We start from the raw sequence: 27,366 nt of genomic DNA, 5'->3' as shown, positions 1-27,366 counted from the left end.
TCGAGTGGCACCATGCAGGCAGAGAGGGCCTCACATTATGGTGGCGTAAGGCCGTAGCATTGAACAGATATTATCTTGAAAAATAGGGTATTGTAGCAAAAGGATTGGGGAATAACATGGTGTATATGAATCCTCAATAAAATCAACCTGCTTTTAGAAAAAAATGTGTTGCATTATATTCTGTACATCCATCATAATATCACAGATTTCATCATCTTGTAGTTTGGTTTATTTCTCATGAAACTCATGCCGCACGACGTACTTAGCTTGACTAGGTCAGCCATGCTTTCACTGGGTGGATTTGACATCTGTGAAGTAACATTCTTTCTTTTTCAAAACAAAGGACTGTGGAAAATTATCAAGTATTTCCAAACTCTCGAAAGATAACTGTGTTAGCAAACAAATGAAATTTTAAGTACTGGACGAGTGCCAAAATAGAACTTCAAACAGTCCAAGAAACAAGGTTCACTTTGGAATAAGTGTAGGAAACTATAGAATACTGAAGGGTCTACTAGCCATCATGGAGAAAAGTTAGGTAACAAAAGAAAGTCACCGACCATCACAAGTCTATGATTGATGCCATTTTTGATTTCAGGACCTCATCCCCAACACTTTTGATGCTAACCCTTAAAAGAGGAAACGAATCTTATGTGATCTTCAGTGCCATTCTGCAGTCAATGAGGATAACAAAAAATAATCCAGATAAAGTCAAAGTATTTTGGTCCTTACTTGAAAGGGAACTGATGCAAGAACCTGACCATCAAGTAAAAGCTCTAATGAGTGACTTCGAAGCACAGACAGGGAAGGAAGGGAAATATAGGAAAACAGTTGGACGACATGCAGGCCATAAACAGAAAAATCTGAGTGAACAAAAACTGATTGTGGTTTGTGATTCATACAGTCTGAAGTTAATGTCCTCCTTGTTCAAGAAAGAAACCAAAAGGATGGCGGTGTGATAATCATTGAATCCCAACTTGAGATAATTTCAAATCCATCACATGGCAACCTCTGGCCTTCGGGAAATAACAAATATTAAGGTCCAAAAGAGAGCCAACCTGGGCTCAGACCATCATGTGCCTTTCTAGGATCAAGATAAGGTTCATACCCAAAACCACCAAGAGAACCCCATTTAAAATCAAAATGATTCTCACAGTGCCCAGAAGATAGCAGCAACCTTCTGAATTTCATCCTCATAGTAATCTGCTGCCTGATGTGCCAGCCACTGCAGTACGGTTGTTCTTAGGTCATCATCGTCATGGTGCTGACCTCCTAAATCATTTTCAAGTGCAGGAACAAGTGGTAGTTGCTAGACATTAGGTCAGGACTACAGGGAGGATGATCAAATTGTTCTCAACCAAATGAAGTGATGAGGTCTTGGGTTTGATTAGCTGTTTGAGGTCGCACATTGTCATGCAGCGAAAGAATCCCCCTTGTGACCATACCATGCCATTTGTTGGATTGCACAATGGAGTTTTAAGGTCTCACAATAAGCCTCAGCATTTATTGTGTCACCCTGGTGTGAGAAAAGAAAAAAACAAGCAACACTCCCTGCCTATCCCAAAACACAGTGCACATGAGTTTGTGAGCTGAAATCGTTTGCTTGTACTTCACTTTCTTGGGTGATGTTGAGTGTCGCTTCACTTTCTCGGGTGATATTGAGTGTCTCTATTCCATGGATTACTGTTTTGATTCCGACATAACATAAGCCACTCATGTTTCGTCACCAATGACAATTTGGTCTAGGAACGTATCACCTTCATTACTGTACTGTTCAAAGAAAGTCAAAGCACTGCCTACGCACTTGGTTTTCTGCACCTCCGCCAGCATCCTTGATACCGAGCGTGAGCATAACTCCCGATAATCTAAGCGTCCTGCCACAATTTCATAAAGAACACCCTTTGAAATTTCAGGCAACTCATAATTTAATGACAAAATCATAAAGTGTCGGTTTTCTTAAACCTTTGCATCAACTTTTTGTAATAAGTCTTCAGTAATGACAGATGGTTGCCCACTATGCCTCCCATCGTGGACATAGAACGGCCTTCTTTAAATGCTCTAAGCCATTTTCCTACCATTCCTTCACTCATAGTGAGTTCTTCATACAGTTCACTAATCTATTGATGAATTTAAAGAGCTTTCACAGCTTTCACATCTTTTGCATTTAGAAAACTAATCACAGCGTGTACTTCACACTCGGTGGGATTGTTAATTATTAGGCATTTTCAGTACGCACAAAGAATGCTCCTGTAATGGCGTTTATGGCTAGCCTACAGATGTACGTACTGAGCGTGCATGCTCTGAACGATGATTGAAGCGCTTCAGTGGCCATATTTAAAAACTGTATTTACTTATAAAACATGCTTCATAGTTCGTTCTTGATTCAGATGGTGTGAACTTTTGTGATGAGTACAGAATGCCATTCTTCATTCACTGCTTATGATGCAAGTTAAAAGTTGACTTCATTATTTTATGAAATCTGACAAAGACCATTTTGTGGAACATAACTCCAGTTTCCAGTTCAGAAGTAGATGCATTCCACAACATAAAAGTAAATTTTAATTTCTTTTAACGTTTTCATTAAATTGTAATATAATAACCCGATGGGGTACAAGATCCATACAACATCTAGTTGACTCATACAATATTAGTTGGTAATGAAAACCTTGTCTCCTGGAGAACAAGGGATTTTACCTGTGAGTGGTGCGGAACCACCCTGTGGGAATCAATATCTATATCATAAGTGGTATGTTCCAGCTGTCAGTGGAGAGATGGCATGGAATGACATTAGTAGATGAATAAGTTTGAGTGGTGTCTTTAAAAGTAGGAAAGATCACAATATGAAGATAAAGTTGGAATTGGGGTAAATATAAGTTTGTGGGAAGGGGAGTTAGGGATTGGAATAACTTACCAAGAGATGTTCAATAAATTTCCCATTTCTTTGCAATCATTTAAGAAAAGGTTAGGAAAACAACAGGTAGGAATATGCCACTTGGGCGACTGCCCTAAATGCAGATCAGTAGTGACCGACTGATTCCCCATCTCCAACTTTCCACATGGCAAGTCTCTTCCCAAGAAACATCTCTCTGTTCCATTGGTATTTCTCCTAATTTCTGATCAAGGGCTGTCTAGAATTCTTCCTTTTTTCAATAATTGCATCCAACCTATGGAGCTTAGGCACATATAATAACAGGGGATCCTCTATTTAGAACCACTCTCATAATCCTGTAGTTTCTCTTGCTTACTCATACCAGGTAATCTGTCTGTTCCCTATCAAGGATAATTCCTACACCATTTCTTCCTTGTCTACTGGCTCTACTATAGTAGACTTTGTACCCATCACCCAATTCCCTGGGTTAGTCCCCTTCCATCTGATTTCTTGCACACACAGAATATTTATCTTCCTTCTCTTCACAAGGTCTGCTAGCTTTGTACCCCTAACTTACATGCTTACAATTTCTTTAGTCCATCCGTCGATTATGGGGTAGCCCTCGCTCACTTGTCACTATCACCTCTGCTGACAAATCCATCTTACCTGTTGCCTCAGTAGATCTGTAGGTGCTTATTTGGTCATATGGGATGGATCCTGTCAGGATTGAGGCTCCCCGCCCCACACTGTTCCATGCTGGGTTAAAACTGACCCCTATTTCATTCAGGATCAGTTCCCAACTCAAGATTGGTCATTATAAGTACCTGTTTTTAGAACTTGTATACATGAGTATTTCTTGTCTGTGCAGATGTGATGACCCAATGGAGTACGTGTATCTAAGGTTTCTACAAGAAGGATTGAAAGCTGCACAAAAGATCCTGAATAAGTGAATTCCACACCCAGTGAAGAGATGGCATGAGGATGACGACTGAACCAGGAAGTGTTATAGCTCAGTTCAGTCCGATGTTAATGTCTAACTTCCCAGTGGTGTTCTCTATGTGCAATAACTCGGAAATGTGTATGATGTACTTAACTTTAAATACTGCAAGGTGTACCTGAGATTCTGGAACTAAAATGTCCAATGACTATGTGATATTCTTCATCAAGACTTGCAAGGAAAGTGAGCTCAAAATTAATGTGAATATGTTCTGCTCCTCACCATTTTATACTAAGTGTTAAACAAGACATCAGTGAGAAAAATTATGTTGTAAAACATTTTCCTAAAGGATTTTTAGTCATTTTGTTCCAATGTGCCACGGCTACTGTATTAATACTTATTCTGTTAAATTAATGGGAATGAAGTTACAAATAATGTAATGGGGTGTAATTATACAATTAGCAGTGGCTTAGCTGCTTGATTTTCAAGGTTCAAATCTCTGTTGATCGGGGATTGAAATTCTCATCTCCCAAAATCATGTGGTCTCAGGAAGGGCATCCAGCCCTAAACCTATAGGAAAAATGTGCAAAATGAGGCAGGGAGACTCAGCAGCTCTAGAAAAACCTGGAGAAAATTGAAGGAAGCCTTTTAAAATTACAAATGAGAACATAAATTTACAGAAAAATTCTAGTCCTAGATGTTTGCCTGTTTTGAGATTAACGATTGTTGAAAATCTTTTAAATTAAAAATCATTACCATCAAAATACATCTATCTTTGCATCTCCTCGTTTATCTTATGCCCTTCCTTTTTTCCTGGCTTTCCCCTCATCCTACACACTTGCCCGCATCAATACTGAAGATATGCCAAGATGACCTTAAAAGAATGTAGACGTCTGCACTCCTGATGAAGCAGAAATGAGATCAATGGCAGCTAGGAAGGAATGGCTGTAGAACTGGGTTTGATGTGGAGGGATCCCTTCTATTTGAAGACGGCAGTGTATGAAGATGTGGAGATTGTCCTTGTACTTTTTTATTTATTTCATGTTTGTGCTTATCTCCCCTTTGTCTTCTTCTTTTATCAATTTTGGCCAGCTGTGGACCATGCAAATAACTCCTCATGATCTAAGTTTTCTTTGGCGCCAGTACTCCTTCATCCTTCTGCTGCTTTCCTTTCAACCGCCCATTGTCGCTTCTTCTTCGTTGCTGTTTCTGGCTCTAGGAAACCCTTAAATGTGCGTAAATTTTTTCTCAAGGTGGTTCTATTGTGGATGTCTTGATGTGTGATGTTAATTTCTTGCAAATCCTTCTTCATGTTAACAAACCATTTTTCATAAGAACTGTCTTTCCTATTGGGCTTTTTGAAGTGGTCAAAGATTTTCTTAGCAAGTCTGTCATCAGGCATTCTTGAAATATGTCCAAAAAACTTAACTCTTCGCTTTCGAATGGCATCTGAAATCCTACTACATGTTTTATATATATCTTTGTTACTGTGTAATCGATACGTGTCAGTACATTTCTTTGGACCAAGGATTTTTCTTAAAATCTTTCTTTCCTTCTTAATTTCTTCAATGTCTTTCCTGCTTATTAATCCCAGGCATTCTGAAGCATACAAGCACTCTGGTTGAATTACTGCCTGATAGTGGCGTAGTTTTGTCCTAATAGAGATCGCTTTCTTGTTGTATGTGTTTTTTGTAAGGTGGAATGCAAGCTCCATTTTTCTGGCTCTCGTGGTTTGCTTCTTTATCAAGCCCATTAGGCTGTATTATCTCACCAAGGTTTTTGAATTTAACAACTTTATTTATCTTATCATTGTTTGTTGTTACTATGTATCTTGGGGCTTCTTTAATGTTGGTCATCAAATGTGTCTTTTCAAATGATATCTGCAGGCCGGTTATCATTGCTACATCTTTTAAAGTGTTAACTTGTATTATCACTGATTCAATATATTCTGATAACAGTACAAGATTGTCAGCAAATGCTAAGCAGTGGATAGTGATGTTCTCTTTCTTGTATCCTATCCTTATTTGGTCTTTAATGCCTTTTTCTATGATTTCTTTTTCCCATTCTTTGATGACCTTATTCAAGACACAATTAAACAGCAGTGGGGATAGGTAATCTCCTTGCCTTACACCTGTCTTGATTTCAAAGGGTTCAGACATCTCTCCCATAAACTTAACCTTTGTGTACGTGTTTGTTAAAGTCTCCTTTATTAGCTGTAATGTCTTGTTATCTGTACCCATTTCTTTAAGGATGTTAAACAATGTACTCCTATCAACTGAATCGTATGCTTTCGAAAGTCAACAAAAACTGCTACATACTTCTTGCACCTGGTAACTCTGTCCTTCAGTATTGTCTTGTGGTTACAAATTTGTTCCACACACAATCGTCCCTTCCGAAAGCCTCCCTGGTATTCGCCGATTTTGTGTTCAACTTGTTGTTCTAATCTTGGTAGCAGTGCCATAGATAGTATCTTGTATGTCTCTTGAAGGAGTGAGATGCCTCTGTAACTGCTGACATCTGTTCTGTCCCCTTTCTTGTGTAGTGGGTGTATTAAGGCTAATTTCAAATCATCGGAAATCTTACAAGTGTTCCAGATTTCTTGCATTAACTGGCATAGATTCACATGGCCTATGTGCACTAACTTAACGATGTAGGCGTGAAATTTAAAATTTAAAATCAACATGCTTTTTGATGAGTTCTAACCACGTGGGCATAGATTTTGAACTTCGCGTGCTGGCGTAGCATACCATGTGATCATGACGTCACGACCACGTGCTGTTGTTTGTAAACAAAGCCACGTGCTTTTTCGACAGCTGTCATCTTGACGAACCCTAACCTCACTTTTAAGGACAATAGAGCATCGCTAACCTCACTGCTGTCATTTTCACGGCGCTAAACCTCATATGCACATCGTAGTGTGGAATTTAAAATCCAACAACAGAACATCGCTAACCTCACTGCTGCCATCTTGAAAAGTTCAGTGTTCCAAACACTAAAAATCTATCAAGCAGATTCTGTTAGAAAAACACAACTCACTGCACTACTAATAGGTTGGGGATTTTATTCTTTTATTAGGCAATTCTAATAAGACGTAGAGCCTCCGTGGCTCAGACGGCAGCGCGTCGGCCTCTCACCGCTGGATACCGTGGTTCAAATCCCGGTCACTCCATGTGAGATTTGTGCTGGACAAAGCGGAGGCGGGACAGGTTTTTCTCCGGGTACTCCGGTTTTCCCTGTCATCTTTCATTCCAGCAACTCTCCATTATAATTTCATAGCATTTATCACTCATTAATAAATGATCTCGGGAGTGGCAACCCCATTGTAATAACAGCCTATATATGTTACATTCATTACATCCCTGACCCGGTCAATGACTGGAAAACAGGTTGTAGGGTTTCATTTTCTAATAAGACGTGACCCATAAGTTCCATTCCCTGTTATGTGTAGCATGAACTTCTTCGGTTCTGAACAGAAAGTTTTAACTCATGATCATCAGCACGGTAACCTTTTTGTCTTTAAGATGAGACAGTTATCAGTTTTCCGCATACTTGTAGTAAGAATTATACAAATGTTAACTAGTTTAAGTTGTAACTACTCATAGTAGAAGGACTATAACAAAACCATAAGTCTGGTAGATCATTCAATGCAGTTGTTTATTGAAGAATAACCACAGATATACACAACACGAATAGATTACATTATTGTAAGATTCGTTGTAAACAGTCATTAACCATAAACAATAGAAGTTACACATCATCGCGAGTATAAAGTTAGAAGAGACAAAACATTTACCAATAGAGATTAATTTTCTACATTTAATCAAGTAGAAGTGTTCTTGCAGATAACAATCGATGAGGGTGCTGCTCCTGTCAAAAATGTACCAACTTCAGCTAACTCCTTCTAGGAGCAGGAGGTTGCGGTAAGGTAGAGGAGAAGGAACCCATTAGCCCTTTATCCCTAGGAGGAAGAGTCCTTTCATCCTTTTGCCCTTCTGATAAGACATGACCCCTGGGTTCCATTCCCTATCATGTGCGTAGCACGATTTTTTTTCGGTTCAGCATTTTACAATCATCTTGCATAGTAGCCCTCTTCTGTACAAGCTACATGTTTGTAACCCATACCAACAGATTGAAATAATATGTTCCGAACTAAAATTTCAAGTTACATGTTTATCCGATAATTTGTTCGACTGCTTGGGACTTAAAAGTAAGCAGTGTATTTCTTATAGCACTAAGCGTTCTGTTTAATTTCACTTTCCGCATGAGCTACGTGCTTGCAACCCATGCCAACAGATTGAAATAATGTTTCCGAACCGATATATCATGTTACATGTTTATGCGATGACTTGTTCTACTGCTAGGGGGCTTAAATGTACGCAGTGTATTTCTTATAGCACTAGCGTTCTGTTTAATTTCACTTTCCGTGTTTGTGATAAGAGAACAGGGTTTGAATCTATGTTTTTTTCTATTGTAACTAAATCAGAGTTCGAAATCTATACAGATTTTTTTCTGTTGCATGTGTTCGAATCCCACAAAATTTATCTCCTGAAGACAAATGTATCCCCCCTGCAAAGTAGTAAAATCATTTTATCTGCAGTGATTAAGAAGAAGTATGTCAGATGGAGATATACAACATTTGCAATTCATGTGTGCGCGCTGATTGCATAAGAGTACGATTGTATCAACAGAGAGATTAATCTTATAATGTTTTGCGTTTTAAGTTTTTTGTTCTGAACGCTGATAGCCGACATGTTTCGTCTTGTTCTACAATCAATTCTAGTGTGTGCTAATTGTAACTTGTCTTGATAAATCCAAGTTTCAGGAGGTATTACAATTTTGGAAGCATGCTACCTCTTCGCAGAAAGCTGTTAAGAAGCATAGCAACCTTGTCAGCAGCAAAACAAAAATTGTTGTAGTACATTGTAAATAAATATTTTATTGCATTCAAAATGTTGCACTTATTGCATTCCTTTGCCTCCTTACACCTACTCATTCTTGAGAAAATGAACGAGGCTAAACATGTATAACTATGATGACATCATCGCTGCAGGTTAATAGCACGTGCTCACTCTAGCCTTCGCGATGCATGTTTAAACCTGTTCGATAGAGATATAAAGCTATGCCTTGATAAAGGAGGAAGAGGAGAAGGTCATAACAGCCTATGTATAGCCGCCATCTTGTGCAGTAGGCCTCCTCAGCCAGCTTTCTCCATAAGAGCAGTTGCCATCTGGTCTATATGAATAGAGTATAGCTGTTATCTTGCATAGTAATCCTTACCTCAGTCCCTCGAAAGTTAGGCTGGTAAAACTAGTAGGTCATAAGATACAAGTTGTGAGCCCCTGAGGCAGCTCTGCAGAGTTAGGCCTATAAAAACAATGTATCGCCATTAGCTCCTAGTCCAAAGTCAGTCCCATATAACCAATGTATAGCGACCATCTTACTTCGGGGTCGCTAGCACTAGGAAGTTGTTCGCTGCCGCCATCTTGCTCCGACCCACGTTCTAGGAGTTAGCCTCATAAGAGCCTGTGTATAGCCGCTATCTTACGCAGTAGCCTCTAAGCTAGTTTTCTCCATATAAGCCTGTGTATAGCCACCATCTTGTGCAAGCGCCCTTAAGCCGTCTCATAATAGCCTGTGTATAGCCGCCATCATGCGCAAGCGCCCTTAAGCCATCTCATAAGAGCAGCCGCCATCTTGTGCAGTAGCCTCTAAGCTAGCTTTCTTCATAAGAGCCTGTGTATAGCTGCTATTTTGTACCCCTTTACGCCTTACACCATCTTCCTAGTACCATGTCAAGTCCTGGGAGGTTAATGCGTGGTCAGCGCAATGTTAGGCCTGTGTAGTGAAGTGTAGGTAGGGATTTTATTCCGTATTCGGGGAATTCTGATAATATGCGAAATCCTGCCGAGCAAGTCCTGGGAGGTTAATGCGTAGTCAACGCAACATTAGGCCTGCAGGAGTATCGAATGTAAAGAGCTAAAATTCCAGCACCACATTAGGTACCATATTCAGTATGAAGGTAAGTTCCTGCATGTATGTACTCAAGTCGCAAACTTGTACGAACAATGAACTTTGTATTCCTTGTGTCAACAAAATACTTCCAACTGGCCTGTGCATTTTTAGCATTCTAGGTTAAAAAAAAAATTTAAAAAAAAAATGAACTCGCTATTTCATGTCTCCATACTTTTCCTGCTACAACTTGACAAGTGCCCCTAACGAGACCTGATGTAATCTCTGTGTACGTCCTAAATTTAGCCCCACAGTAGTTGACTCAATCTCCCAGCACCAAAGTCCCTGGATCATGTCTAGTTAGGTTGAGCTTCAAACTTGAGACTGTAATGCCCTTTAGCGACAAATGCGTGGGTTAACCTAGACTCTTAACTATAACTATAATCATGTTAGTAATTAGCTTTCTAATGTTAGCAGCCATCTTGCGCGAGTGCCTATAGCCGTCATCATTCTCTATAAGAAGCCGTGTATAGCCGCAATCTTGCGCAAGTGTCCCTAGGGAGTCTCATAAGAGCCTATGTATAGCAGCCATCTTGTGCAATTAGATAGCCACCATCTTGCGCAAGCGCCCTTAAGTCGTCTCATAAGGAGCTGTGTATAGCCGCCATCTTGAGCAGTTGCGTCGGGAAGGGCATCCGGCCGTAAAACTGTGGTTAGGCTCCTCCATGAGGTTAGGTGTGTTCTCTTATGCTACTCTCCATTACCCTACTACTCCAATAATGTCTCGAGAGTACCCATAGCCCTACTACTCAAATAGTGTCAGGAAGGGCATCCGGCCGTAAAACTGAGGTTAGGCTCTTCCAAGATAGCGGCTCTGAGGTTAGGCTTGCTGTCTTGCTCGTAACAAGATAGCGTCTGTAAGGTTAAGGTCGCTCTCTTAGGTGTTAGGAAGGGCATCCGGCTGTAAAACTGAGATTAGGCCCTTCCATGAGGTTAGGCTTGCTCTCTTATGCATCAAAAGTTAGGTTAAGCCCATCCAAGATGGCGGATGTGAGGTTAAGCATGCAGTCTTAGCCAGCGCAGTCAGTATGGAGGAGGCCTCTGCGGAGGTGGAGGCCATCGAACCCATAACTTATACTACTTAGTATCAAAAAGCGGCTAGGGCGTTCATTTGTTTCATTTACAGAGGTCTATTTCTATGCAGTATAACATAATAATAAAGGCATTCTGGCATTGTATGCAGTACTGAGTACTTGAATGAACAGGCTAAGTACAGAAATTGACGACTACTGTAGGTAACCGTACCTGGATACTAGAGACGTGCATTATTCGAACTCAAGATGGGACAAGATTCGCCTGACTGCATATGCAACCACTGTTAAGCATGGGGGCGTGAGTGCCTGAGTTTCCTCCAGTTTTTCGACAATTAGGTGTACATTGTCATCAGACCCCACATTCAGTATCATATGACCACTGTGTTTACCGATATTCTGGTGATGAAGGAAATAATTCCTTACAATGCCATAGAGTATTCGCGTCATAATTAGGTACTTCGTAATATGACGGTGCAATGCATAATTGTGTCTAACTGTACGCGACAACTTTAAGATGATGTCCGAAATGCAGCGTAAGTTACAAATGTACGTTATTTTGAAGAGATGCCACATACCACAGCCAGCTGTGTTGTTTATTCAAAAGGGGTAAAATACGTCAGCAGAAATACTTTTGGGATGATCCACCACTTAAAAACAATAGCGGCGATAGGGGGTGAGGCAATTTCCCCCCACTTTTTGAGAAAACATTGCATTTGTATTACATTTTAGCTGGCTGAAACTGGTATTTATTATTTTAAAGCAATTTATTCAAGCCCTGTTGTCTTTTCAGCTCTTACTCTATTTTCTTAAATTATTACAAATGTTTGCCGTGCGCATTCGTCAGTCTGACAGTCTCTTTAGTGTCTGTTGGCCTCTTAGTATGTAGTCAATAAATAAACGATTTTAATTGTATTATCACACCTTATTTCTATTAAATTGTAATTCATATGTAATTGTTCTTTTGCTGAAAGTTTTACTGTATAGTATTGAATAATAAAAAAAAACCCTCTTATTACCGCACTTAAGTTTGTAAACTCTGCCGAAATTCGCTCAGAGAGCTTCAAAACCTTAACGTTTTGTAGAATTTTTTTTCACTTTTATGTACACTCCCGTCGCATTATCCCACAATCCCGGGTACTTTTTATTGTCTGTACAACTTTTTGCCCCCTCACTTCTAATTCCCAATTGCCACTACTGCTTAAAAACGCATAATATCTATGAAGAGGAATCGTTACAGAAACCCCTGTGGGTGGGGGCGGTATAATAATACCTACAGTATCCCCTGCCTGTCGTAAGAGATGACTAAAAGTGGCTCTTAACTTGGGAGCATGGGTTGGCGACCACGGCGTCCTCAGGTAAGTCATGATATTGCTTCCACTTACTTGTGTCAGGCTCCTCACTTTCATCTATCCTATCCGACCTCTCGCGTTCAACTCTTGTTCTTATCCGACTCCGACGGTATTACAGCACTCGAGGCATAGGGTATTTTTCATTTTCACGCCCTTTGTGGTCCTTGTCTTCCTTTAGCCGACACCATCATTTTTCGAAGTGTCTGATCCCTTCCATTCTTCCTCTCTGATTAGTGTAGTATAGAGGATGGTTGCCTAGTTGAATGTCCTCTTAATAAAATAATCACCACCACCATCAATTGTCACAAAACATCTCCGGCTCGGTCTGCACCACAAGAAGCTACCCTGCAGACGACAATTGCGAGGTATCCAGGCAGGTGTACGTCCTGTCTACAGTTATTAACAAATTATAAGGTAAGGGTTATTCAGCTAAGATGTCCACCTGAAATAACTCTTGAACCGATTCATATATTGACATTCTGTTTTCACTTTCGTTAATGGTATTAAGGGGCTCATAGTTCAACATTCAGTACTTTTCCAGGCTTTTGACAAAATTTATCGGCACACACGTTTCCAAGCTAGAACTGCTGATGATATACTATCAAGCTTACGTTCGTACTTACTGGGACGTTGCACAGCTCACTGCACAGAAGAATCGGTCTCGAGAGCATTTCCCATCACCCCTGTCGGAAGAATTGGAGCAAATCGGGCATTTTAGATTACACGTTCCACTCATGTGTAATGGTGGTTGCATATGTAGCATGCACATCTTGCCCCGTCTCAAGTTCGAATAATATTCGGATAGGTGTACATCCCACCTGCAGTTATTCACCAATTATACAGGATTATTCAGCTAAGATGTCCACCTCAAATAAGTCGTGAACAGTTTACGATAATGACATTCTGTTTTCACTTTCGTTAATGGTATTAAGGGGGTCATTGCTGAACATGTAGTACTTTTCCAGGCTTTTGACAAAATTTATCGGCTCATACATTTCCATGTGAAAACATTATTTCACACGATAACTGCTTATGGTATTCTATAAAGTGTCCGGCTCCATGGTTGAATGGTTAGCGTGCTGGCCTTTGGTCACAGGGGTCCCGGGTTAGATTCCCGGCAGGGTCTGGAATTTTAACCATAATTGGTTAATTTCACTGGCACGGGGGCTGGGTGTGTCGTCTTCATCATCATTTCATTCTCATGACATGCAGGTCGCCTATACGTGTCATATTGAAAGACCTGCATTTGTCGTCAGACACTCCCGGCACTAAAAAAGCCATACGCCATTTCATTTTTACACTCGTTGCTGGGACATGGCACAGATCGCAACACAGGAGAATCAGTCTCGAGATTCTCGCGAGAGTCTTGAGATCCGTGACGTCAGTCTCAAGAGTATCGAGCGAGAGCGTTGCCCATCACTACCCACATGTGCTGCGCGAAAGTATTCAATATTTGGCATAGCAACAGCGCACTCTGTGAGTCTAGGTAAGTGATATTAAAGTCTTTGGGTAAATTGGGCACTTCTCAGTTTTCTTTATAACCTCATGTCCATACATACGATAGTTAGACCAGTATATTTTACTTTGGAGAAGAGAACAAATGCCCAAAATAGGAATGTGGTTTTACTTTCTAAAACAGCACCAGAAAAACGTACCGTATTATGCTATAGGCCTACGAAAACTATGCAAACCGTAAACAATGAGCTATAAATTGTTTCAATATTTTTTGAATATGAGAGGTTCATAGATACACTGAAAGAGTGCTCTACTGGTTGCTTATGGGAGTTGTTGCACTCGTACAAGCAGTTTTGGAAATTACAAAGCTTCAAAATCTACTTCAACAGCCATGAAATTGCATGTGCCACCTGTGGCGCACGATGGCATGAAATTGCCGCGTAATTACCAAATACTGTCATGCGCCATCGGTGGTACACAAAAGAAAGTCCATAAAATGTCTCTAAAATCATTATAATATGCAAACTGGCCATTGATCAAGGGGTTTCATGTGAAAAACATTGTTTTTTGTAAAACCTCATAGTCGTCTTTTAAAGAATGACATGCCAAATACAAAGCAATTTTTGAAAGGTACTTTTTAAAAATCTTGTACCACCGACGGTGCACATCGGAATGAATGTGTTAACAAAAGGTAGGCTGTTCCAACCCATTTCCAACTTTCTTTTTTGTTTGTTTACTTTGTCTTCTAGGTCATTTGAGGTAGAGTATAGTGAAGAAAATCTATGAAACAGGATATCTTCTGTTGAACTACAAAAAATGTTACTGTCTCACATCCCGAAAAGTTGACAGCAAAGAAATGTGATCAATATAGGACAATAAGCTTTGTGCCTCACGCATGCAAACTGCTTACCACAATAATTGTGAAGAGGATTGAAGAGAAAGGAAGGATTCAGCAGAGGAAGGGGAACTCGAGAAACAATTTTAGATCTAAGAATGATTCTTGAAAAGTGACAATAGATCGGGAGCTCCAGAAGCAATTTTTGATCGGAGAATATTCTTGAAAAGCAACTGATGAGAGATCAGGATACATCCATTACCTTCATCAACTCGGTGCATTTGAAGAAGTTTTATGCATTAGCATTAATTCATTCAAACGATTTTTGGACTAGTTTCAATCGATATAATGATCATCATCAGCAAATCAAACAAGATAAAAAATACAACAAAGACTGAAACATAGCTATCTAAAAAATTAATGGTGAAATGTCCATTTTAAAAAGTCAAATGGGACTGTGAAAGTTCTATACGAGAAGAATACAATGAGTACGAGAATATATACTCAGTGGGTTAATGATTCTGAAAGTTGCATATATAGTCTATAATATTATATGTTGGCTTGAAATCTTGATGTCTAATTAAAATAAAGTGACAACCATCACCATCATCATCATCAATGTCCCACTCCAGTCACCCGGGTGTGGTTTACAAGCCTCCTCCACTTCTTTCTGTCCTTCCACATTTCCTGCTCCATTATTTCCGCCACATCCAATCCAGCTTCTCTTCTAAATATGATCCATCCACCTTCTTCTCAGTCTTCCAACTGGTCTCTTTCCTTTTCCCTTTCCAATTCCCTTCTTCTTATCCATTCGTTTTACATGTCTGAACCATCTCAGTCTTGCTTTTTGTATCTTTCGTACTAATGGTTCTATATTCAGCTCTTCTCCAATTTTAATATTTTGAATTCTATCTCTTCTTGTCTTTCTAACTGATGTTCTTAAAAATTTCATTTCTATTGCTTGGATCTTACTATCTTGTCTCTTATTAGTTACCAGTGTTTCTAGTCCGTATGTTACAACTGGTATGAAACACTGTTTATAAATTTCATACTCTTGGGTACTTTGTCATCCCATAAAAGCTCTCTGACTTGATGATAAAATGTTGTACCTTTACTTAGTCTGTTATTAATTTTAGAGTTGATTTCATTACTTCCATAAATAATGCTACCCAAATATGTAAACTGTTCTACATTCTCTAATCATTCTCCATCTATGTTCACTTGGTTTCTCTTTTTCTCTTTTCCACACTGCATGACTACAGTTTTCTTTTTACTAATTACCATTCCAAACTTCTTCAGATTTTCATTCAAAATGTCCAGTCTCCTTTGTACTTCCTTTTCTCCCTTTCCCCACATCACCACATCATCTGAAAATACCAAAGCATTCACTTCATTACTACTGATACTCTGTTTTACATGTTTTATGATTTCATTCATCAATATAATAAACAATAATGGCGACAGTGCACTTCCTTGCTTGAGACCTTTTTTTGTATAAAATGTTTCAGTCACCACTCCCCACTTGTACACCGCTTTTACTCTCATGATACAACATTTTTATCTTGTTAATTAATTATTTTGGTACATTCCTTTTCAGTAGGCATTCCCATACATGTTTTCTCTTAACTGTATCTTAAGCTTTTTGCAAATCCAAAAATATGAATATGATTTCCTTGTTCCTCTCCACATGTTTTTCCATTATCGTTCACACAGAAAATATCAAGTCTATTGTTGATCTATTTGGTCTAAAGCCATATTGTTCTTTCTCTGTGTTTCTATTATATCCCTCAGTCTTTTCTCTATGACTTTCTCCATTATAATAGGGTTATACCTCTATAATTTTCACATTTCTTCCTATTCCCTTTTTTGAACAATGGTACAATGCTTCCTTGTTGCCAGTCTCCAGGTATCCTTTCATCATTCCATACGGCATTGAGGGCTCGGTATTGCCACTGTAGTCCAATGCTTCTTGCTGCCTTAATCATATCAGCATTGAATTTGTCTTTTCCACTTGCTTTACCTTTGGTCATTGCTTTCACTGCCCTTTCAAGTTCCAACCGTGTTATTGGGTTCTCTTCTTTTTCTCCATCTATTATTTCCATTTTCTTATCTCCTTCTTCCTTCGAGCAGTCATCCTCATTATAAAGTTTTTCAAAATACTTTGCCATCGCCTTGTGAAGGCCCTTTTCGTCATGTACTATGGATCCATCTTCTCTCTTCATGCCTTGATTTTTTCTTGATTTATTCTTTTTGATTTTATTACTCTGTATAATTGTTTCTGATTTCCTCTACTAGCTTGCTCAATTTTGTTCGTAAACTCTCCCAACATTTCTCCTTTTCTTCCTTGATACTCCTCTTTACTTGTAGTTTCAATCTTTTGTATTCCACATGAAACCTTTCTATCTTATTCTCATTCCTCTGATACGTTTTTTGCTTTTCCTTACCCATTCCTTTCTTTTATTATTATTTTACTTTGTCTGTCCACCACCATATCTCCTTTCCCTTAACCTTTGATTTTGTTTTCCTGCATACCTCAATTGCTACTTCCACAAATGTCTGTCTTAAATTGTCCTACTCTTCTTCTCCACTTTGTATTTCTGTGTTAGACAACTTCCTTTTTATACAATCTTGGAATGCCTTTCTTTTATCCTCCTCCTCCAATTCCCAAATCCTGATCTATGGTTTCTTCTTCAATACAAGTTTAGAGATTTTTACTTGTTTTAATTCCACAATTAGTAATCTATGATCACCTTCCACACTTTCACTGGGGATTATCTACGTATTCATGATGTATTTTCCCCATTCTCGGTCTGTTGTTATAAAATCAATGAGTGTTCCATACTTTTCCGTCCCAACTATATCAGCTGATCTTATGGCTATTCCTCTTCATAAATCACGTGTTCTTTATTATCAGGTTATTTCTGATACAAAAGACCAACAGTTTCTCTCCATCTTCATTTCTATTGTGAAACCCATGTGGGCCCAGAACATTCTCATATCCCACTTCCAATAATATGCGTTTCCAGTTCATTGCGGAACTCTTCTATTTCTTCCACGCTACATCCTGTCTGTGGACAACCATACTAACTTAAAATAGTCCACTGAACATCTAGATGATGGCCTCTCAAATGCCCAAAATCTCACTCGTGCAAACCGATGTGCAGAGATTCACTATGCATCAGTTCGACTTGGCTCGGACCAGGTTTTCTGTCTCGGGGCGACTCCAGTAGGCTCGCTTCAACTCTGCTCGGATGGTGAAGCGCTGCAGAGCAAGTGAGGAAAGGGAGACAGGCGGAGTGAGAGAGAGAGAGTGCTGTAGCTGCAAAATCGAGGAGTTGGGGTCTGCACTCGGGTCAACCTACTCTTTTGAATCTTGCGCTGTGCAGTGCACTGGTGCATGAACCCAGAGAGACCCTGATCTAGACTGTTGACTTTTGTTGGAATGTATAAAAAGATAGAATGTGCCCAGGCATGTAAGATTTGTGTGTCTGGTTGACACTAATTGATTGTACAAGACTTCTGTGTATAGCTGTAATCTTCTATTTTAAGTAGTAATAATGTCCAAATTAATGCTGAACAAGGGGAGTTAAGTCTTAAAGCAATATCCTAGGTGCTGAGTGGAAATAGAAAGCCATACTGATCAACCCACTGAACGATGTATGTGATGGCATATCTACAAATAGAGAAGAAAATGACCGTGACTTAGGAAAGCTGATGGATGGATTCAGAAAAAAACAAGTGTAACTTGCTTACCCTTGATGTTCCAGTGGGAGTACAGCAGTTAACAGCTGGTAGTGTTGTGAGAGCTTGGTGGAGGTTTGGCAAGTAAAAGCAAATGTGTTGGCAATATGTTGATTCATAACTATGACTGCATTAACCTTTTCACTGCTGAATTCTCGGACGGGCTGATGCGACTCCATTGCTGGATTATTTCAGCCAACCACCTCATCAAATATTATCGCCAATTTGAACATAAAATACAAGCACTAACTACAGAATAATATTTTGAGACGATATTTTAATTCACCAGTTTGTTCCTACAGTGTTGGAGACAGTTCATGTTTAGGATCCATGGTTCGATTCCACCCGAGGTGGCGAAAATTTTGTCCACTAGGAGGATGCTTAGAAATTTTCATTTGCATTATCAGCTATGCATACTATATTTATGCACACTACCAAACCATACATACGATTTACAAACACACAATACTGATCAAACTAGAGCGTAACCTGCCATGAAATAGCATCAACTGTCTGTTTATAAAATCTGTTTGCTTCGTCCGCTACCCTCGCCGACATCTCTTCATTCACAAATACCTCGAAATAATCCATTTCAGGGCATTCAGGGGTCAAATTATTATTTGACATACCTAGGTTTGGCACATGAAAGGCAGGTAATTGCTCAAGAACATGTTGCTTATTTCTTCTTCTCTCTGGCAGCAAATCATCACCACTATCACTCCCTATCACTTTACTAATAGCTTTAATATCAATACCATCACTGTCAAATAATATATTCTCAGCACTGGCAGACCATTTCAGGCAGCTCGAGTATACTCAGTCACAGCAGTGAAAAGGTTAAGAAACAGGTGAGGATTTGTCAGCATTTCTTAATTATTTCAGAAGAATAAAACTACGCTGTTTCTACTAACTGCCGGCCCCGTGGTGTAGGGGTAGCGTGCCTGCCCGTTACCCAGAGGCCCTGGGTTCGATTCCCGGCCAGGACAGGGATTTTTACCTGGACCTGAGGGCTGATTCGAGTCCACTCAGCCTACGTGATTAGAATTGAGGAGCTATCTGACGGTGAGGTAGCGGCCCCGGTCTAGAAAGCCAAAAATAATGGCTGAGAGGATTCGTTGTGCTGACCACACGACACCTCGTAATCTGCAGGCCTCCGGGCTGAGCAGCGGTCGCTTGGTAGGCCAAGGCCCTTCAAGGGCTGTAGTGCCATGGGGTTTGGGTTTTTTTTTTTGTGTGTCTACTAACTGGATCATATACAGTATTTTGTATTCTGGATAGTGACCATTATTCGTGCTTAGTTTAGGACAGTTAATCTGAACTTGGTGTCGTTTATTTGCCCGTAACCTACTGGATCTGTAGATTATAAGTGCATATAGGAAGGGAACAGGCAAGTATTGCTAAAAAACATGTTGCTTATTTCATTTTATTGTTTCATTAGGTAGCAGGCTGCCAAAACCATGGTACAAATAACATACACAACCACTGCACTGACCGAGTGCGGGAAGAGGCACGTGTACGTCGACTATACAATGAACGAGATATGTATAGTCTGTAGTACAAGACGTACATAAAAACGTCAACTTTCATTCCAGCAACACTCTCCATCACTTCATCTGTCAGTCATTAATCATTGCCCCAGGAGTGCGACAGGCTTCGGCAGTTGGCACAATTCCTATCCTCGCCGCTGGATGGAGACTTCATTCATTTCACCCCTGACCCGGCCCAATGACTGGAAACAGGCTATGGATTTTCATTTTCAGTAGGCATGGCTATCACATGGATTATCTCTCTATAAATAATAATCTGAAACTCACTCATTTATAGATGTTGAAAATGTTTACCATTTTCTTGCAGAGACAAATTCATTCGCTTTATCTTATTGTCGAACACTGTGATTAACATTTCTCCTGTCACAGTGTTGTCCATTATTGCTGTTTTGAGATTGTGTCTATAGTCAGACCATTTGACGGCTATGCAAAGAAAATAATTGGGAAGGGTTAGATCGGGGGATGTTGAGCAATTATTTGTTCACCAAAAATGTCTGCTGATGACCATAGACTGATGAAATGTATGAACTGTTTCGTCTTGTTGCGAAAATCCACTGTTCACGTCCATTTCGGTTAGCTGCTCAATGTAAATAAATAAAATGCTCGAGCAGTAAACATTAGAATTAACTTTGGTGTGAAAGAAAATAGGCCCAATAATTCATGAGTGAGAGATTGCACATCATACCCCAATTTTCTCCCAATGTGACAGTTTCCTGAATACCATGAGGGATTTTCCATACAGCATATCCATATATTATGTTCACTGACATACTTCATCGTCGCCACAAGACCTATCTGTGTCGGTGCGGCGTAATGAAAAAAAAAAAGAGACATACTTCAATACATGGAATCAAGCTACACTGGTAAATAAATGTCCTAACATGTCCTTTCCATGGTGTGTAATAAACCTTTGATTGCAATATTGCACTCTTTTTTGTGTGTTCTCTACCTTTTAATTCATTCATGATGGATATGTTACATGGATAAACAGTTTGTTTCTCACTGCTTTAGATGCTGAACCAATTTATTGTTTATTGGGGCCAATTTACATAATGATTCCTTGGGGCTTTTAAATACCCTATCCGAAATATATGCCAGTCTTTTATCCATTAAGACATTGGGTTTACCATTCCTTGCAGCATCGTGCACTAAACTAGTCTCTTTAAATGTATTCATTAAATCACACACAGTGTCCCAATGCAGCAGATTTCAACCGGGGAACTGCGGAACAAACTTTTCTTCACTGATACAGTGTATTGCGCATGTTCTGCAAACATATTGTTACGAATTATACCCTGTCTGTTTAATTATTCATTTCAGGACAACACACACACACACTCTCTCTCTCTCTCTCTATTTATAAGTATGGCACAGCAGGCGGTCCGGCCCATTGCTACATCTGGGAATGGCTGATCCTTACTTTCACTTCCCCAAGTCCAGTCGCCTCATACAGCAGTTGTGTGTAGACTGCTGGATTTGAACACAGGGCTACACAACACATCGGGTCTTTTTTTTTTTTTTTTTTTGCTAGGTGCTTTACGTCGCACCGACACAGATAGGTCTTATGGCGACGATGGGATAGGAAAGGCCTAGGAGTTGGAAGGAAGCGGCCGTGGCCTTAATTAAGGTACAGCCCCAGCATTTGCCTGGTGTGAAAATGGGAAACCACGGAAAACCATCTTCAGGGCTGCCGACAGTGGGATTCGAACCTACTATCTCCCGGATAGTAGGTTCGAATCCCACTGTCGGCAGCCCTGAAGATGGTTTTCCGTGGTTTCCCATTTTCACAGAAAACCATCTTCAGGGCTGCCACACATCGGGTCTATTCCTTGGTTCGACTCCAGAGACAGGCCATTAATTCACACAGTCACATGCAGTGAACACCTAAACAGCTCAACCGTATTCAACAGCACGATGATATTCACAAAAGCAAATTTTAATACAGGTCCATTTACACTCACATTCACGATAGCGGCTTCCCTCGCTGACCCACAACGATCATCAGTCCACAGAAATACACACACACAGTACTCTCAGGTATCACACATTCTTCCATTTTGTCATCTCTAGCCCAACTAGTCACTGGACTCTGCAACACCACAACCGCAACTTACTCACAGCGGCCTTGTATTTATACCTCGATGTTGGGCCACTAGAACATTCAGGATTCGGCTGGAGATGGAACTTTCCTGTCATATCTTCCAGAAATCGCGCGGAGAAACTGGATGAAGGAAACAATAGAGGAAGGGCCATGGCATGTCCTCAGGTGGGCTGGGAGGTTCCCCAAGTCGGCTTAGTCATCCCCTTTCAGGTAATACAGAAGGGACTGCGACAAGGCTGATGGTCACTTGAGCACGTAACAATATTTTTCATTAGAAACACTTCTTCCTCTACAGAATACATTCGTATGTTACTTCACTGTACATACCTCGTCACGTTTAGTCAGAACCTGCATTACATCACAGCAGGCGGGGAGAGTGATCTTGTGTCAACAGGGAATACCGACCTTCTCCACGGCTGTAAGGTGCAGAGGAAGTTCACCATCACTCGGGATATGAATTGCAATTTACCATTGTACAATGTGTGTGTCAGGTAACTAGGGTTCCCCCAAACCAAAAAAAGGTTGGGAAACACTGCTTCAAACGAGTCTCTTCTCCAATCCTTCATCCAAGTCTCCCCTTTCATCTGGAGCAGTTTTCAACCACAGGCTGGGTCTGCTTGGAACATAAGCCTCTACATTGTTTTCTGTCCATCCAACACTTCTCTTCTGTCACTGTCATTCAGTTTGCTCCTCTTGCCTCGATGCTCTTCTTTACACCTTTCATCCATCTGTATCTCAGTCTTCCTCCTGTAGATCTCCCTTTCTTCAACTCCATTTCTAACATCTTTCTTGGCACCCTACCTTCTCCCATTCTCTTAACATGTCCACACCACCGCAGCCATGATTTTTCTATCTTTTCCTGTAGGGGTACCTCATTTTCCATTTCCTGAACTCTCTCATTTCTTACTCTGTCCATTCTTGTTAAACCCACTCGAAACCTCTGAAACTTCATTTTCATGGACTGTTTTCTACTTTTATCCCTCTCCTTTATCACCCATGTTTCTGATCCATATGTCAAAATTGGCATATCTCTGTGGTACATCCCTGATCCATATCAATCCTCCCACACTCTTAATCCATTTGCATACCTTCGTCTTTCATTGATTTCCATCCTACTTCTTCCATTTTCTTCAATTATACTTCCAAGGCATTTAAAACTTTCAGCTCTTTTCAACTGCTCCCCTCCTAATGTCATGCCATTATACGCTCGGTTCTTGTTTCGTGCCGTTACCAGCACTCCTCTTTCTGTTGTGTAAATATGAACAAAGTAATGGACAGACATAACAATGAAATGACAATAATTTAAGTTTGGGGATCATTATGGCATTAAGGATTTCAGGTGTAGGAGGTGCTCTAGGTGAACTGGTTAAAAACAAAACTTCTTTCCTCCTTAGCGAGTGGTAATGTTTCATGTTTACATTCAGTGGTCTTTGTTACAATATCTACAGTATACACAATCTTATATCTAATTTAAAAAAATAAGAGCTAAAACCACAGTTACACAAAAGCGACAGCATAGGTAATGATGACAAGTTGGAATAAAAAACCACCAAACTGACAAGATATGTGTAGACCTAGCTGGAAAGGGAGCATGGGAAGAACATTTGGACAGTTACGGGAGTCTCTTCTACTGCTCACACCAATGAAGATATGATTTACTTCACTTGCTCCTTGAATTTTACATATTGCATTCTTGTCTTGGTAAGGTGGTATATTTCTTTTCCAGTTTAAAAAGGAATTAAAAAATGTTGGGATCAGAATCTGAATCCACCTCAATCAAAGTCACTCCCTTTCTGGAAGAGGGCCTTGAACTTTTCCGACTGGACTGACTGAATGAGTCCATGATGGTTGTCTGTGCTACAGGCTCTTTGCGACTCTGGAATGAAGAGAGAATACATTTGTATTAGTTTCTTAAATGTCTACGCAAATTAAATTCACTGGCGTCCTTAAACTGCATAACACCTATTTTTAATATGATACCAAATCTCAGAATTTTTGTTTTATAACAAACTAGCTTTCGCCTGAGGCTTTGCACTCATTGAAATTCAGTTTTTGATCATTTACAGAAACGATGGTCACTGGTAACTGCATCAAAATGTATTGAATATATTTGAGTAATGTTGGAACATGTTGGCTTCTCTTTCGTTGATAGAAGTTGAATATCTTTATGAAGCAGTAGAGAAACTATCAATTGCTAAGAGTAGGCTTATAAAACACCATGGCTGGGAAGAAATGCTACTACTGGCTCCTCTAGCAGTCAACCACTAAAACTAAGATCTCAAAACTTGTGGTGCTAGAATTTGATACTTTGGGTTCCATGAGCGAGTTACAGTAAAAACTGTGAATATGCACACTTCAACAACATCACGTCAAAATAGTACAAGACTAAAACTGAAATATCACAACGTGTGATGCAAGAGTTACCGAATGGGTGCAAGGAAATTAAATTAAATGGATCTCAACAAAGCAACAATTAGAAAAAACAGAATTTTGCCGTCAGTTCACATGTGAATGTGTCAAAAGAGTTTAGTTCAAAAATGGTTTTCCATTCTACAGGCAAGCAGAAGGCAAGAAGCATAAAACATAACGGTTATTGTTAGCAAGAAGCCAACAATGGACCTGGTCATGGTATTATTGCCCGTGAGGAAAGTTGCTGAAGTCATACCTAACTTCTCTGGCTGAGGGCTGGTACTCATGAAGTTAAAATGCCATTTTCAGCTCCTCCTTAAAGGTTTAAGATAAAAGCAAGTGCAGGGAAATTCTTGATGTCTTAACCTTAATAATGGCAAGTTTCATGAAAGAACAGACTAGAAGTTTTTACGTTATTGCCTCCACATCATGTGTACTATCAACACTAAAAAAGACATTAATACAATAAAAATGTAGTGTTTGTTCATAAGATAATAATAACAATGATAAAAAAAGATAGAAATCATGTTAACTGACCCATCAGTTGTAAATAAAATCACAATAGATGAATAAGAAAGTAAAATCCTTGACAAATATTTAGGAGCAATAACAACATATCAGAAAAGTCAAAATCACAGAGAAAATTGGATTCCCTAAACTGCACGGCAAGATAGAGACCAGTAAGCTGAAATAGTATGGACACATGATGAGAATGGAAGAAGAGAGTTCCAAAGTGAGTATTTACAGAGAAAATAATAATAAGAAAACGGGGAAGGTCCAGAAAGAGGTGGATGGATATGGTGAAGGAGAGTATAGAGAAGAGAGGAGTATAAGTCGAAGAAATATTGGGGGAAGGGAGTGGTGGAAAGATAGACAACTATGGAGGTCCTTGATGAACAACCCGACCCACGAGACTGAAAACAGGAAAATAAGAACATAACCTCAACGAAAAGCTCACGTGGCATAATAGAGTACATAAACTGACCAGTACAAGATATATTACCAAGAACACATACAGAGGGGTCCAGAAAAACGTAGACGCTCCTTGATGGTCAATATTCATGGAACAAAATGACATACACTTACAAGTCTTGCAAGGGGGGGATCGGGGGGGGGGGGGGTAATTATATGTGTTCGAAATTACCCCCATTAGCAGCCAAACAACATCGATGCTGCTGAATTGCTGACCGAACTATGGCTGTCAGTGTTGCTGGTGTGATAGCTGCACAGGACGCCTCGATGGTTTCTTGTAGCTAGTTCAGTGTAGCTGGCTTCTGTCGATAAACTTCATTTCTTCAAGGTCCCCCACAGGTAGAAGTCAAGAGGTGTAAGGTCTGGAGACCGTACTGGGTACAAAACAGCTCCTCTTCAACCTATCTATTGTCCAGGTAGATTTTCATCCAAGTAGGCTCTGACATATCTGTGGTAGTGAGGCGGACCGCCATACTGTTGTAAGTATCGTTCATTTCTGAACACTCGGATAGCAGCTAAAATCGATGCTTGCAGCATATGAAGATACATCTCACCATTTATGGTACCCTCAAAGAAGAATGGGCCAATCAAACCGTGCGATGACACACTACATCACACATTAACACCAGCTAGATTAACATGTTTGTCCACATGAAGGTGAAGATTTTCAGCAGCCTAGTACACGCGGTTGTGGCGGTTTACAGTAGCGTTCAGTTTGAATTAAGCCTCGTCAGGCCAAATAGCCTTCAAACCATTCGCAGTACTCCATCCTTCGATCCGGGTCGTCCTCGTTCATAGCATGCAGCGATCTCGGAATGTACACTTTCCACTTTGCAGCCTTCAGAATTCATCGTACGGTTGATCGGGCTTACCCCGCTTTCATGTGCACCCTGATTCACAGATTTTTGAGGTAACCTAGTAAAATGTTGCAACACAGCAGTGCTGGAAAGCTGGACTGGATTTGATGTTTTTGGTCAGCCAGACCTTTTCTTATGCACATCCTGAACAGTACCGTCGGCTTAAATTTTTTTGATATAGATGCTGATTCCCATAGGAAACCTGAAATATTTGTCCTGAATGAGTAAACTGAGCCCAATTTAGCACACTGGGAAAAAACACTGGCAACCAGGAATGAATTAGCTGGAAATTTTTTTCCCGAATATGATAAATTGTTGTATATGTTGGTGGCTGAGTTCCGTATACATTACGCCATTGCCGTTGTATCTCCGTCATGTTTTCATACTTCCAGTACCACTTCAATATGGCCTTGAGTTGCTCAAATGACAATCTTACTTCATTCATTGCAGCACTGTCATCTGCTGGAAAATGCGTGCCAAGATTGTCGCGCCATTCACGTGACCATTATCTGCTGAGAAAACAATGGACTATGCCAGGGGTTCTCAAACTTTATCTGTCTCCCTCCCCCCCGCTCCCCTTCTGATATATGAAATATCTATTTCCCCCCCCCCCAATTCTTTTTTTCGTTTCCTAGCGCTTCTCATAGGCTACTTCGCACAAAAACGTATCATGAGATCTACAGTATTTGCTTCTGTCTAATTACTGCACCTACCAGTTACAACAACAATAACAACAAGATTGACAAACTAACAGAGATCATTCATGAGATCTGGTAAACAGAGAAAATTCCAAGTGACTGGACAACAGCCCTCATTAATCCCCTTTCATAAGAAAGGTGACAAAGCAGATGTAAACAACTACCGTGGCATCTCCCTCCTTTCGATAACGTACAAAGTTCTCTCGAAAGCCCTTCAGACCCGGACAGAAGAGCAGCTCGATTCACAGTTGGGTGAATATCAAGGAGGGTTTAGAAAAGCACACCCCACTTTGAGGACCACTGGACTAGGCTACTGCGCAAGAATTGCAATGATATGTCATTTTGTTCCAAAGATATTAACTATCAAAGAGTGTCTGCACCCCTGGACCCCTCTATATAATAAAAAAGGCCTCTCAATAGCCACTAAATTAAAACATCATAAAACAGTTGCACAACCAGAAATAACATATGCAAGTGAAGCCAATTTCAAAACAACTAACACGGCACAGACAGAATACTCAATACTGAAAGAAGAAGAATCAGAATGTGCGTAATC

General features: G+C 40.0%; 2 protein-coding genes across 2 annotated transcripts in view; one reads left to right on the top strand and one right to left on the bottom strand.

Moving 5' to 3' along the window:
* LOC136876494 (selenoprotein N) overlaps positions 1–11,855 on the top strand; it is a 155,935-nt gene extending 144,080 nt beyond the window's left edge. Inside the window, exon 9 of the mRNA XM_067150496.2 lies at positions 3,735–11,855. The gene's annotated coding sequence lies outside the window, so the exon portion shown is untranslated. The remainder of the gene's footprint in view (positions 1–3,734) is intronic.
* An 11,411-nt stretch (positions 11,856–23,266) lies between these two features.
* The window catches only part of mre11 (double strand break repair nuclease mre11), a 154,951-nt gene continuing 150,851 nt past the window's right edge, over positions 23,267–27,366 (bottom strand). The window contains exon 12 of the mRNA XM_067149355.2: positions 23,267–23,750. Coding sequence (XP_067005456.2) covers positions 23,613–23,750 — 138 coding nt within the window. The 3' untranslated portion in view covers positions 23,267–23,612. The remainder of the gene's footprint in view (positions 23,751–27,366) is intronic.

Source organism: Anabrus simplex, chromosome 6, assembly GCF_040414725.1.
Source record: "Anabrus simplex isolate iqAnaSimp1 chromosome 6, ASM4041472v1, whole genome shotgun sequence".
NCBI lineage: Eukaryota > Metazoa > Arthropoda > Insecta > Orthoptera > Tettigoniidae > Anabrus > Anabrus simplex.
This window is presented reverse-complemented; position numbering and strand designations above follow the sequence as displayed.